At 40.3% G+C, this 14,321-nt stretch overlaps 2 protein-coding genes across 3 annotated transcripts; one reads left to right on the forward strand and one right to left on the reverse strand.

The window, feature by feature from the left end:
• Positions 1 to 4,205: 4,205 nt before the first annotated feature.
• LOC309697075 (dnaJ homolog subfamily C member 16-like) lies at positions 4,206 to 10,962 on the reverse strand. The gene is made up of 15 exons (XM_082518724.1): positions 10,635 to 10,962; positions 10,107 to 10,288; positions 9,959 to 10,025; positions 9,100 to 9,424; positions 8,805 to 8,989; positions 8,584 to 8,688; positions 8,346 to 8,504; positions 7,903 to 8,033; positions 7,616 to 7,799; positions 7,314 to 7,493; positions 6,706 to 6,782; positions 6,457 to 6,537; positions 6,200 to 6,289; positions 5,939 to 6,109; positions 4,206 to 5,838 (listed from the first exon to the last, which is right to left on the reverse strand). The coding sequence occupies exons 2-15, from the start codon at positions 10,277 to 10,279 to the stop codon at positions 5,391 to 5,393; spliced, it is 2,376 nt and encodes a 791-aa protein (XP_082374850.1). The 5' UTR covers positions 10,280 to 10,288; positions 10,635 to 10,962; the 3' UTR covers positions 4,206 to 5,390.
• Positions 10,963 to 11,042: 80 nt separating this feature from the next.
• Positions 11,043 to 13,940, forward strand: casp9 (caspase 9, apoptosis-related cysteine peptidase). 2 transcript variants are annotated; one of them, XM_082518725.1, is made up of 11 exons: positions 11,043 to 11,150; positions 11,252 to 11,402; positions 11,499 to 11,676; positions 11,792 to 11,848; positions 11,926 to 11,984; positions 12,073 to 12,249; positions 12,330 to 12,419; positions 12,626 to 12,773; positions 12,853 to 13,041; positions 13,124 to 13,233; positions 13,333 to 13,940. In XM_082518725.1, exons 2-11 carry the CDS (start codon positions 11,271 to 11,273, stop codon positions 13,435 to 13,437), a joined length of 1,245 nt encoding a protein of 414 aa, XP_082374851.1. In that variant the 5' UTR covers positions 11,043 to 11,150; positions 11,252 to 11,270; the 3' UTR covers positions 13,438 to 13,940. The 2 variants fall into 2 exon arrangements, with proteins under 2 accessions (XP_082374851.1, XP_082374852.1); XM_082518726.1 differs by lacking the exon at positions 11,792 to 11,848 and having other exon boundaries at positions 11,050 to 11,402.
• Positions 13,941 to 14,321: the final 381 nt, after the last annotated feature.

Consider the following 14,321-nt stretch of genomic DNA (forward strand, 5'->3'; position numbering starts at 1 on the left):
TAGTATGGGCTTTTCCTTCCTGTACCAGTAAAATATTCTGCCCCACACACACACACACACTTTGCAATTAATTTTTTAAAATATAATCTTCACATCATTTACGTTTAATTTTATGTATCTTAGAGAATAGTTCTTCCAGTCTCTTGGAAACTGCGTACTGACAGGAAGTTGATTTGACTCGGTGTGTGGTGCCATCTTGTGACGGAAAATATGACAGGCCGTCTGTGGATTTGTGCTAATTATATTCATGTAGGAAATGAGAGAAAATTATACAAAGAATTTAATCACTGACTGTAAAAACAAAATAAACTGACAGAAGGAATTTCCACAAAACATGTACGACTGAATACAACCAAATGTTGCGAAGCCAAACATGAACACAACACCAGACAGATGTGAGTGAGATGAAACAGCATTCATTTTTATGTTATTTGGACTTACTTTGCACTAGCACAGAAAAAAAAATGTAATTTATATGCTGGAATATGCAGAAAATAGGTTTAAATGTTAAACAAATTTCTTCCAGTCAGAGAATGTTGCATATAATTTAATGTTTGCTTCATGGGTAAAGTTAAAAGATTAAAACTAATAAAACTAGTTTCAAAAAGAGACTTTTTCATTTGATTACATTTTATATGATGGATTATGCAGAAAAAATAGAATTGGGCTGAAAGATCTATTGCTTTATTACCTATTCGGGTTGTGAATAATTTTTTAAAAAGTAACTAATTGTTTTTAACTTTGCAACCACATTTGTAATTTCCTTGTTTAAGCAATTTATCACATTAGACAACTTTTATTAGTAAGGGATCGCGTGATCTGTGAGCTGAATATGTGCGCAGCTGATTAAGGAGCGAGTGTCTGCGTGTGTGGCATTCTTCTAAACTTCTAAAAACAACAACAACAACAACAAACCTAAAAACTAAATTACCGGCATTTAACCACTGAAATGGTTTCCTTCTGAAGTCCTTTTTTACACAAACGACATTTTCCTATTCATAATATGGCCCTGGTGATTTCTTTGTTCTTCTTCTTTTTTTGGTCCTTTTATTATTTCTGTAAAACATAAACAAAACATGTCTGTCTTCAGCGGTAAATAGTAAACTGCTAATGGTAATGATAAACTATCATGCGCTCATATAATTGTAAAAAAAGAAACATGTTTTCATAGGATATTTTTTCCAAGTACTGCCTTTCATTTGTAAGACTTTGTCTCTCAGCTGTCTGATAAGTCAGTCATTTTAACTGCCATCATTTTAGCATGATAGCATCAAAACTGTTAACATGCCAGGGGCCCTTCTCCTTCTGGGATGTACGCGCAGATGTGTGGCCTGAGGTCTTCGGTCTTCTTAGGGACTGGGTGACCTACCTGGTCAAAGTTAAGATACCACCGTTTATACAAGTTTTAATTACCATAACATAATGATAGCGGAGTAAGACGACCGTGTCAGCGGAAAATCTTTGCTTTTATTTGTAAAGAATAATGCGTATGGAGGATGCGGGCATCGATCCCGCTACCTCTCGCATGCTAAGCGAGCGCTCTACCATTTGAGCTAATCCCCCCTACTTGATACTGCGGGTTGTGACCCGATGATGAACTGAACACTACAAAACCCTGATACATTTTAATTCCATTGTACGTATGCATATTATAAATAAAGCACAGCGGATCTGTCTGTAAAATGCGCATTTGAAACTGTTCAAATATGAGACGCGCCAAAAAGGCAGAACTGGCATTTTTGCTCTACACATGCACATTAACTTAACAAGCGTTCCACTTCTAATCAGTAGTTCCTGTGCTTGTGTCATATTCTTCATAATGACTGACATTGTCATGACACAGCGTCATCGATTCACTGTTCGAAAGAAATGTGCACACAGTGTCCCTAATATACCCTACTGCAGTGTGTGATGTTATTTAAAGGTTTAACACTGATGGTTAAGAGGCTCATTTAGACAACAAAGCAAACTAAAACACAATTAGATGTTAAGTTTTTCCCATTTACTAATAACTCACATATTTTGTAGCATAAAGAGTTCTTATGGCACACTGTGAAATATGCGAAGTGGCAATTATACGGACTCGGGGAGTGCTGGCACAGCTGTTAGAGGGGACCTGAAAGCTATTGCTGAATAACTTTCAAATGCTGCTCGGTATGATTACAAAAGTGTATAATTAAAAGTTTAAAAGTGCATTAAGCTGGTTAGGCATTCTGAATGCTTCAACCGCACCATGCAACAGAAATGCACTGTTTTTGTAACTTACTGAGGATATTATTTAAGGATTCGAGGATTCAGGGATTATTGATTACTACTTGATGTAGTGCCCAGGGGGAAAAAAAGATGGGAAATGTGACTTTCCATGACCACACAAAAGCTGTAAGAGTAACTAGCTTTACTCGAATATTTTTGAAAAGTTAAAATTGCTTTAAAACGGGTTGTCGGGTCACCCTTCATGTAAGATCCACCTCCAGTTCAAAGTCTTGCAAGACCTTCGGTCAGAAGTGATCATTTGATGGAGCTGGGACTGCACAGTTTATCAAATTTTAATCTGGATACGCTCAATTAAATAGCCACAATTTTGACTATAGTCAAAAACATTTTGGAGGATGCGGGCATCGATCCCGCTACCTCTCGCATGCTAAGCGAGCGCTCTACCATTTGAGCTAATCCCCCTGGTGCTCTCAACAACGCAGCTCAGGGGAAACAAGGTTAAATGTCAGATAAGCTTTTAGAAAGTTAAAATAATGTATCTGGAAGTGTGTATTTTTGTATGAAACCGCATTAAAGCATGTTTGAGAACTCTCCCATATCCTGTAAGGAAAGGATAGAAGTCTTAAGCCTGTATTCATTCTAATGGCAAGCAGAGTGAGACTTGTTAAGGTGCAAAAAGAAGGTATGTTACATAGAATTCATATCTACTAACTTTATTTGCTGGCATGCTCCCTGTTGAAATGAAGGCCAATGTTAGATATCCATATTCAGAACCACACCTGCTGACATGCAAAAACATCTGCTGGAAAGGGATTGGATGACCTCAACAGATCTGACAGATGGTTATTTTCATATTCCAATACTACCTTGCCACATGAGATACCGCTGGCTCCTCCCTCTTGGCTGACTACTAGAGTGAGGAGTGTGTTTCTCTGTTTCTATGCATAGATTTACCTGAATGTAACAGGAGTGCTATGAGAGAGAGCAGAAACACTTCAACATGCCACGATCCACTGTGAAACAGTGCATACGCTGTTAATATTTTCCAGTTTCTTACACATATGCCTGTTGCTGTGTGCATGCATGTTTGTTGCTTATCTCAACCACTGTTCATTCATGAAAGGCTGTGTTATGTGGGAAATCTGATTGTTAATACAGTAGCCCACATTAAGCCCAAGCTCCCTGTTGAAATGAAACAAATAATAATTTATAACCAAGTGATGCAACATGGAAACTATTATTATATTAATATTAGATTTACCTGATTTAAAAGCATTATGAAATTTTCCAGTTCAAACATGCACTTGAAAGTATGCCTTCAAAACCTTCTGCCAAACACACCCTCTAAGGTGTGTTTAAAATTGTAGAAACCCTGTTTTTTAACAAGACCATTATCTTTCATTTAGCCTAACCAAGCCTAAACACAGTCAATGAATACAAAACAGAAGAGAGCCTTTCTTCAGAATTTTATCTACTTTTCCCTCGCAGCAAGAAGGTCCAGGTTCAAATCCACCAAGCGCCCAGGGCCTTTCTGTGTGCAGCTTGCACACAGATACCTCAGCTTCCTGCCATAGTCCAAAGACATTCAGTTAGTGGGGTCAGGTTACTTTGTGATTATAAATTGCCCATAAGTATGAATGTCAGACCTGTCCAAGGCGTACATCACTTCCTGCCTGTGATAGGCTAGAAACAAATTTCACCAGTTTATGCGCACTATTAGCAAACAACTTGGGGTTTTTTTTGGGGGGGTTTTGGTAGCTATTTAAATAATTCATAAATTTCATTGATTCTTGCATTTGATAAGCTAATCTATCTACTTCCCCCCAGCTACAGCAGAAGAAGCCCCTGGGGCAACTGTACTCCCAGATCATTCAACTGGAATATAAACTAATCTCTCAACACATTACAATGACTTTTAATCCATAAACATAATGCATTTAATTACTACTAACAAGAGGATAAATACAGTATTAAAGACCACCTGAAACATCTTATGACAGCTGACACTTTTTTACTTAATCAAAAACAAGTAACTGTAGTCTCAGTAGTGTAAAACATTCACTGTATCTTTCAAACAAAGTCATTTTTAAAATACACGTCGTATAGATAACATGGTTATGTGCAATATTCACATCACTATGTACCAACAAAAGTATTGTAACAGTTTTTTTTTTACATTGAATGTGAACAAAACAAAATGTATAAACTAGGCAAGCATAACCTAAGTTCCACTTTCAGTTGGGTATGTAATTTAAGATGGCATGTTAGTCAGCCTCAGCCAGTTGGAAAACATTCAGAAGATGAAACGGAGAGCCTGTTTATTATGTTTGCTACATAAAGCTACTGGCTAAGATTTCTAAGTAGGCCAAGGTTGTTGAATAAATCTTGTGTGTATCAACAACCCCATAACAAAAAAGCGACAAGAAAAAAAAGGAGCATGCCTCGAGGTCCAGGGTAAAAGGCATTGTCATGACATGTATATTGCACAGGAATAGTCAGCACGATGGAGATAATGTATAAACTTATGAGTGAGATGCATACAAATGCAAAGATGTTTAATGTTGGGTTGACGCATCTCTTTTCACAGTATTCATCAGTGAAAGTTTCAAACTCCTTCCCCTGTTTGTCTAACTTTGCAGAAGTGAAATGTGACGCTGCAGTTGGGCAGCTGACATTGAGCTTCTCTCTACAGCTTTCCTAATTTAATCTGTTACACTACTATTTGTGCCACATTTTAGGTGTATAACTGAGTCCAAGCCTGTAGAAGTCCTGGAGCGTCTTGCGAACTAGCTCTGACAGACTATAACCTGACTCTAAGGCTTCTATCGGCCTCTTTCATAGTGTGAGTAAATATGATTTATGGCCATGAAATCCAGATTGTAGACGTTACCACAGTGATTCTGTTTCCTCTTCACAAGGCTGAAGCAGCATTTGCCTGAATAAAAATATGACTAACAGCAGTTTAAAAAAAAATACAGCATGCAACGAGTACTGGAGGTACGCTAAAAGGCCTCCTCCACAGTAGTTAGACTAAAGCCAAGTTTATAATTTTGGCCCAACTTAGGAAAAATCTGTACTTAATATATATCTCAAGTGCAAAAAGAAAAAAATCTTCAGTAATGAATGAAACCATTTCAGTGTTACAGTAGATAAATACTAAGTCTTTCACCTGCCATCTATTTATTGGGGGTGATTTTGTCAAGTCCTGGCCAGGCTGGGATGTAGTAACGAGGCAAAGTGCCTTCCATCAGCCTTTCCATCCACAACCCCAGGCGGTCCAGTTTGTGGTGGATCTGTAGGGTGGATATGCTGCGAGCTCGGTTGGATTTACGTGGTGGGTGGTCATCGCGGGACCTGGACCTGGACCTCCCCCCAGAGGCGGCTCCTTCATCCTCGGACGACTTGCTGTCAAGGTCTTCCCCGGTGTAGACGGGTTTAAACAGACACAGGTACTTTTTATGACCGTTAAGTGCCAGCACGTAGCCGGTGTAGTCCATCTTGCGGTTTGCCCCTTCGTCGTCATCGGCATCAATCTGCATTGCATCTTGGGTGTACTCCAGCAGTGTGTTCATCCACTCGCTGTGCTTGTCAAGATTCAGGAAGGAGAAATGTAGTGTCAGGCTCCTAGGAGGGTGCAAACAAGATTTAGAAATATGATAAACACACAAAAGAAACTCACACATACACTGGATTTAAGTTACTCCAGAGTGAATGTTTGTTTTACCCAGTGAAAGAATAGACCTCCTTGGCAAACTTGCTAAGGAGGATGTTCTTGGAGGCATCAGTGAGCACTAGCACTATGTTCATGTGTCCTGGCCTCAGCTTCACCAGGTTGCTCATGTAGGTGATATCTGTCAACTCAGTCACCTCCACAAAACTCTTCTTGGGAGGCCGACTAAAATCCACAGAAAAAAAACGCAGAGCTGAAAAACATTTTTCGTGCATTTCGCTCCCACAAGCAACAGAGGAAAAATTATAGTCTTGCCTTGATGTACTACTGCTCCCTGATGACCCATTTTCTGCTTTTGTTCCATCTTTTGCCTTTGGTTTTGTCTGCTTATCATCACTCGAGTCACTGAAAAAACACGGAGAGAAATTCCAAAAGTCATGAACAGGAATAGCAGAGATTAACAGCATTGCTGCTTTACCCCCCCCCCCCCCCCACCCCCACCCCTTCCTCCTGGTTTTCTTTGTACTGTTGAAATTACAGAAACAAAAAATGTGTACATTAAATCAGCCAACCTGAAGGCCTGAATGACCACGGTCCCAAACAAGATGAACAAGGCAGAGAAGATGAGGGACAGAAGGGGCATCATCTCACGCCTGCAAGTCATCAATGAGACACAGTGTATTTAAATCGCTAATGTGTACTCCTCCGTATCAGAAAGAGAACGTACGGGGTGCACTGTTTGCAAATTAAACACTGCCGTAGTAGCAGTTCAAAACTTCAACAACTTCTGTTCATAAAAAATAAAAGTTTGTTCTACTTACCAGTTGTTATGCAGAATATCATCAATGACTTCAGAGAGGTAATCATAAGATGCATAGATCCATCGGATTATAAACATCTACAGAACAAAAGCATTAACAGGGCTTGGTAGAACTGATGGTTGGTAAACAGGAATCTTTGCAGATTGCAGGGTTCAGACTTTAAATTGTAAGTGAAAGATGAACGTAGTTAAGGTAATATCATCCATTAAATTAGAAATCTCTTTACCTTCTGAAAACCTAGGAAATTACACTCTCCTATCATAGCCACGTGTGAAAATACATCCTGTTTCAACTTGTGTTTTTCACAGAATGTTATTTACAAGACAAACATCACGCTTTTTTAAAAAAATGCTTGAAACTGAAAATCGAGACCACAAACTCATGAGGGAAGTATTTACTGATATCATAAATTAAGTTAGAAGTAATGTTGTTTTCTCAAAGGCTTCCATATAATTAACTTCCAATCAGTCGCCCCCTGCTGGTCATTAAAAAGGTTGCAGTTTTCAGGCATTTCTGCACTGGTTTCACTTTTCAAGCATAGAGGCTACATCCATCTTTAGATACAATCTATGATTGATACCCATGATTTCCACTCAAAGAGAACATACAGAGGCAAACTCATTGTTGAGTTCAGGCAGCATGGCGTCATGGATGAGAATGGATGGGTCCTTCTGTAGTCGCTCCAGCTCCTCTTGAAGACACTGCTTGTCTTCCTCACTGCCGTTCCAGGCGGTAACTGGCTTGAAAAATGCTTTTCCTGCAGCATTACGTCGCTCAAGGATAACCACCTGAACACACACCCCAACACATCCAAAAGAAGATGGGGGATGGGAACCCAAGAAAAGAATTTATAAAAAGGTATAGCTTACAACAGGACACTACACTCTCAATACAATATATGACACTCTACCTGTGGTTGCGACTGCACACTGTCCTTGTTTTGTGTGAGGATGTCACAAAGCGGTTGCTGTAGCCGTTGGTAGACATAGGCAAACCTCACAACTTCCCTGGTATTGGTAGAAGCAAATGAGAGAAACGCCTGATTCCCAAAGGAAAAGATCTCTTCATCACCCGTGATCAGCAGGACACAATATCTGAAAGGAGGAGAGACGTTACTGTGAATGACAAAAATATGATTTTGCAACAAAACCGGTGAACTTGCTTAGAGTCATCAGGAGTAAACAGATGTTTTCCTACTTCCTGCGTCTATGAAACTGTTTGACAGGACAAAGCTCATCAAAGAGCTTCTGATTGACCAGCCGTGGTGCGAGGAGAAACTTGTTGTTTGACATGAACTCGTCAATAATTTGCTTTTTCATTCCTTTTGCCTGTCAAGAAGAAAAAAAAAACAGAGTGAAGAGACATTTTAATCAAGTTTTTTGCATGAAGTTCACAGTGGTTTAAGAAACTAAATAAAGGAATTACTTTATTTTAGAGATGATCGGATTGATCCTAAATGTTAATAGTATCAATACCAATAGTGGCATTGGATGGATGCTAGCACAATATCCTCTAAATTCACTATATAGTGCACTGAATTGTGTTTTTTAGGTTAAAAGTACTGATATTGGTATTGGCGCCATAGCAAAAATCGCAGTATCACACAGCACTACTTTATTTCAAGTATTGTTTTAATTTACCTGTATAATGTCAGCCGGCTTGTCAATGTTCTCTTTGAAGACGAGCATTGTTGGAGCATAAGTGTTAATATTAAACTGTTTTTGCAGATTAGCAGTCTCTGAAAGGCCCTGGTCCACATAGCCAAACTGCAAGTAGTCCTTATAAGCAAAAGCTGCCAACTGTGTAGATGCAAAGATAAGTGATTGGTATGTTGATGCACTTCAGTTACATGTAGCATAAAAATGAGCAAACACTTACTTTATATAGCAGAGGAACAGCAGGCACTTGGTCGAACAGAAGCACATGAGGCTTATTGAGCTCGTGCCAGCTGTTCAAGAACTGCAGGTCATTCTTGTCAGTTACCTGTAGTTTAGAAAACAAATCCTTTTTAATAAATGTAGTCTAAAAATCCCTCACGATGCAATGTCGTTTTTTTGTTTGTTTGTTTTTTCATTTTTGCAAGACCTGCAGACATTTACCCGCTCCACAAGTCTCTGAGGAAGCAGATCTTCTACAAATTGCCTCAGGTGCTCCTTCGCAACAGCATAATGGAAAAATGTCACTTTGCCATTGATGACTCCGAGTATCGATGGAGTGCGGTGAGCACCGAGGTGATTGGCTAACCGTCTCTCATAGCCTACATCCACCACACCTACTCCAACACCTGCATAAACAGGATACCAAGAAAACACACATCATTACTCACTCTATACATTTACACATCAGGAAGGGGATGCATGATAATTCTGGATGATTTATAGGTTCACTCCAAACCTAGGCTCTCCATCTCTTGCACCACTTCCTTCCAGACGGGCTCAATATGGATGCAGCTGAAGCACCAGTCGGAGGTGATCTTTATCAGGTACGGTCTCTTGTAGCTGTCAGGCACAACGTCATTAACGTACTGGTTAAAGTGTAATGTGTACTTGCTGTCAGCAAAGTCTCTGTGATTCTTGCTGTTAAAGGGAAAGTTGAAGAAGGACTCGTCGAAGTAAAAGCTATCGTGGCGATGGCCATAGTGAGTGTTGCCATATGGCTGAGTATCATCCATCTGCCCGTAACGGTCGTAATTGGCACGTTTTTCCTCATTGGACAGGATCTGGATTTGCGGTAGAACAAATATAAATATATTATTAGCTTTTACTGACTCACACCACCTAATTCAAGTTTTACTTCAATGCAGATGAGGACAAAAATATTAGCACTCTGGATGAGAATTTTTCCAAACATTTCAGTTTGTATTTTGGTTGCTTACAATATTTTACTTCACACACAGAAAGAGTAAATTGGATGATAAGCCTCAGTATTAACTTGATTTTACAAGCTTTGAGCATCACAAAGTTAAAGCATATCATTGCACAGCAGTGGTTTGTGCTATGACTCAATAAAAAGGTTAGTTCTTCAGAAGGTTAATAATGTTGACCCTGGTAATCTTTGTTTGTTTGTTTTATGAAGTCATACGAATCTTATGTGCATTAGGAAATAATTTATGTTTTCTTAAGAAAACTAGTATTTTTAGAAATGCCATGCTGATAATCTCTTGCTTGGGAAAATGTTGACAAAACCTGGGAATCATTTTGTCCTCATCTGTATATGTAACACACCATTAATATTATTTATAAAACCAACTAACCTCATAAGATTTAGTAATCTTTATAAACATGTCCTCAGCACCCGGATCTTTGTTTTTGTCAGGATGCCTAGAGAAGATCAGTTCTATTAGCTCAGAGTACAATGAGGTTTAAAACCTGAAGCCCGAAGTGTCGTGAGGAAATACTTACCATTCTTTAGCAAGACGCTTGTAGAACTTCTTGATCTCTGCCTGACTTGCCCCCTTCGTTACTCCCAATATTTTGTATGGGTCCATCTCGGGCTCAGCATAGACAAGTCCCGCCAGCAGCACATGGAGGACCACCACAATGACCAGTGGCAGAGACAGTTTTGACCGTGCCATCACAGTTACCTTCAACACATCAGAGGAGCGATCGCCATTCATTTAAAGTGGGCAAAAAATGTTTAGGACCTATATTTTAGATGGCTTGCATATCTGAGAAACCTTTCCCTCCATTAGCTTTCTGATGATGGGAAAACGGTGAAGGCAGGCACGATATGCTAAAAACAGTATTACAGCATGCTACATACAGCACCCAAGCAAGCTAGGCGATATACGGCAGCTGAAAATCAAATATAATTATGGTGTCATGTTACAGGGCCGTGACAGTAACGTTGTTCCTCGAGGATAAACCCTTAGTGTTAGTGGCGTTGCTACAGCGGTTGTCTCAACGCGACATCTCCACGTTTCTAGTCACCTGAAGCAGATGCAGTCAGCCGGTACAACGCCACATAGTGGGGGAAGGTTTTGCCCCCTTATTTGCCCCGACTCAACGCTGAGTCGAAGCGACAGCGAAATGTAAAGGGTGTGTTCAGCAGCATCCCACAAATCTTCCAGGGCAAGCCGATAACCTGCTGCTGCTGCTGTGAAGCTGGAGCGAGAGTAAAAAAGGGGGTGGAGTCCGGTGTCGAAAGTCATTTCGGGAAATTGAGTGTTTTGTCGACAGGTTACGTTTCTCTTCGTTGTGCGTTTGGTTTAATGCTCGTCGTAACGCGATTTAAGCTTCAGCTGGCCATCGGTCGCTACCCGCGCGGAAGCGAACGCGGGGTAAATAAATCTAACACACCCTCGCTTTTTTCTTCATCCGCTGTAAGTGGACCAATCACAGGCAACGCTGATGTAAACAAGGAAATAGCTTGTGAAACCGACAAAAAAAATACGAACTGTAAACGACACTCCTACAACAAAGTACCCGTTTCACTTTTACGAAGAAGTAGGATCATTTTCCTCCTTTGACGACACAGAATTAACCCGTGATCGAAAACGAAAATAACAATTTTTTAGTTACAGATTTTTTCTTCCCTGTGTCTCCAGCGTTAGCATTAAATGGACAATGGATGAAATACACAAGAATATTCTTCAGCGGAACAGGAGTAACCTGGTGAAAGACTTGGATCCATCAAAACTCTATGATGGCCTTCTGGAAAAAGGAATTTTCACCCAGGACATGATCGATGAGATACAGGTAGGTCGTGGGACTGTGGTTTTCTTTTCCTTTTTTTAGAGGGGGAGTAAAAATATTATAATTGTACTCAATTAAGACTATGTCTCCTATTATCAGAGCGCTGGGACCAGACGAAACCAGGCCAGGCAGTTAGTCCAGGACTTGGAAACCCGTGGGAGTCGGGCTTTCCCCTTATTTCTGCAGTGCCTTCAGGAGACAGGTCAGGAGAGTTTGGCAGAGCTCCTACAAAATGGAGCTCCAGCTGTCCGCCCTGTAATCCAGCCTCTTCCAATTAGTAAGTGTATTTCATTATGGAATATTTAATGTGAGAGTCTTTAGAGCCAAACACTTTCAGATGATAAGAATTTGACTCATCTGTGTGTCCTTTGTTTCTTTGACAGCCTCTCCAGTGGATGGTAACAAACCAGGAAAAGATGTTGAAAAGCCAGAAATCCCTTCTAGTTCTCGTAAGCTATGTTATCCATTTAAATAACAGTCTTGTAAGTTTATTTGTGCTTAATGTGTATTAATGTGTGTGCCACAGCGCCTGGGGGGGGAAAGCCAAGACCAGGACCGGGCAGAGTAAGACGTGACAGCCTTCAAGTAAGCACCATTTCCGTGCTGCACACTTACATGTTTACGTGACAGCCCTTTCTGTTTTCTTTTTATTCTGCGCCTCTCTGTGCCTTAGGGCTATAAAATGGACGCGAGCCCGTGTGGTTACTGCCTCATCATAAACAACATGGAGTTTGAACCTCACAGCATGCTGAAAAATCGCAAGGGCTCCAACATAGACTGTGAAAAGCTGGAGAGACGATTCAAGACACTCAACTTTGTCGTGGAAGTGAGGACGAACCTGAGACAAAAAGTAAGAATCGGGTCTTCTGCCTCTGTGTGTGTTGAGGGGTATTAAAGATTGCGGACCTAACGGTTAATTCCACATTCCAGCAAATCAAACATGAGCTGTTGACTTTGTCGAAGAAGGATCATTCCCAGTATGACTGCTGCGTGGTCATCATGTTGTCCCATGGCACTGAGGTAAGACATGCTGAGCTGATTCTGATGTTCATTAAAAAAAACATTGCATCCCTTCAGAATAATCAGCTGGAATACTCTGGAAATACACAGGATTTAATATTTTTTACAGTTAATATTTTAATATTTAACTGGCAAATGCCATTATGTGATCTACATCTGACTGGACTGACATGTAAGACGATTTTTGCTAATATTTCTTTCCTTAGGTGAATCACAACCGCTTTCCTGGTGCCGTGTACGGTGTGGACGGACAGTACGTACCAGTGCAGCACATCACAAACTACCTCAATGGCCAGCATTGCCCGTCTTTGCAAGGCAAACCTAAACTGTTCTTCATCCAGGCCTGTGGAGGAGGTAGCTGTCAGAAAACGCACAGTTTAAAAATTAATAGGAACAAGTGAGGTGTAAAAATGAGCTTGTGTTTGTCCCCAAGATGAGAGAGACATGGGCTTCGAGGTGTCCCCCGATGAGGTCGAACCATCCTCTGGTGGAATGGATGACCAGACGGATGCTATTCCAATGTCATCCAGCAGCGACTCTCTGAGCATGTCCGATGAACCAGACGCCAGACCCACCCTGCCCACGCCGAGTGACATCCTGGTGTCCTACTCTACTTTTCCAGGTGCGTGTTTTTTCTTTCAAACAAAAACAGCCTTTCAGATCTATGTGTCCTTAATACCTTTTTGGCCATGTGACCAATACAGGTTATGTTTCTTGGCGAGAGACCCAGTCGGGCTCGTGGTACGTCCAGACACTGGACTGTATACTTGAGGAAAACGCTGCCACTGTTGACTTAGTCACAATGTTGATGATGGTGAGCTTCTCTTAATATATCAGAAAAAATAACTGAGGACTTTAAGAGATTTTGGCTTTAGACACAGTGATGTCTGATTATTGACTCTTCTTGTTTTAGGTTAACAACGAAGTCTCCCAAAACTCTGCAAAAGGCCTATACAAACAAATGCCCGGTTCCTTTAACTTCCTCCGCAAACTCCTCTACTTTCGAACCCAAACGTAATGGAATAAGTGCAGTAGTCTCTTTCAGTTTCACAGCACTGTAACTTCTTTTTCGGCACAGTTACAGTGTGTGTGATTTCTGACTCTGCTGTGAATCTGCTATAACTGAATGGATGACATCTTGTAATTGTAATACCTTTCTGTGTTTTCTGAGGGTTAATGGATTCTAAATGAGCTTTTTAAAATACTGAACTATTACTATGAAAATGTTGTTCAGGTTATTTTTGTTTTAATTCACACATGCAGTAGCAGCTGACAGAGGAAAGATGCACTCCATGCACTCTGCGAACCTTCAGTCTACTTATGTGCGTCAGCTCTTTCACAGAGCCAATAATGTGTAACTTATACTCTCCATTGTTTTTGCTCTTTCTCCTGTTCTGGCTGTTTGTGCACTGATCATGTATAAAATGCTGTTTTGTTCATGCTGGGATAACTTTCCGTGAACTAGATATGAGTAACTAGATATGAGTCACACATCAGACTCAAATAAAAGGAGGAGTGAGATTCTTGTGTGTTCTTTTTTTCTGTCTGTAGTAAAAGTTTAAATTATTAATTATTGTAATAATTATAAAAGAATACAATTATTAAATGAAATCTCCACTGAGAGTGGAAGCATTCACTGCTCTTTGTTTGGTCTGTTGTGCTTATGTAGGAATGAGAAAGTGTTGACTTCAACAAATTTGAAGTACTGAATCCTCTTTTAAACGTTAAATAATAATTAAACACAATTTTGCTTTTCTTTGCCTTTTTAAGTTTTTTATTGACAGATACAGTCAAGAAATGGCAGGAAAGCTGAGCGAGAGAGAGGGAGACATGTGGCAAAGGGCCGTGGGTCGGACTCGAACCCAGGCTGGCCACACTCAGCCATAGAAATGTCTAAAGTTG

This window comes from Aulonocara stuartgranti (genome assembly GCF_965226115.1).
Source record: "Aulonocara stuartgranti genome assembly, chromosome: 20".
NCBI lineage: Eukaryota > Metazoa > Chordata > Actinopteri > Cichliformes > Cichlidae > Aulonocara > Aulonocara stuartgranti.

Coding starts and splice junctions, on each gene's coding strand:
- casp9 (XM_082518725.1), top strand. CDS start 11,271: ATGGATGAAATACACAAGAATATTCTTCAGCGGAACAGGAGTAACCTG. Junction 11,677..11,791: donor AATCCAGCCTCTTCCAATTA/GTAAGTGTATTT, acceptor CAGCCTCTCCAG/TGGATGGTAACAAACCAGGA. Junction 12,774..12,852: donor CATCCAGGCCTGTGGAGGAG/GTAGCTGTCAGA, acceptor TTTGTCCCCAAG/ATGAGAGAGACATGGGCTTC.
- LOC309697075 (XM_082518724.1), bottom strand. CDS start 10,279: ATGGCACGGTCAAAACTGTCTCTGCCACTGGTCATTGTGGTGGTCCTC. Junction 8,034..8,345: donor AGCCGGCTGACATTATACAG/GTAAATTAAAAC, acceptor TCTTCTTGACAG/GCAAAAGGAATGAAAAAGCA. Junction 7,800..7,902: donor CAGTTTCATAGACGCAGGAA/GTAGGAAAACAT, acceptor TCCTCCTTTCAG/ATATTGTGTCCTGCTGATCA.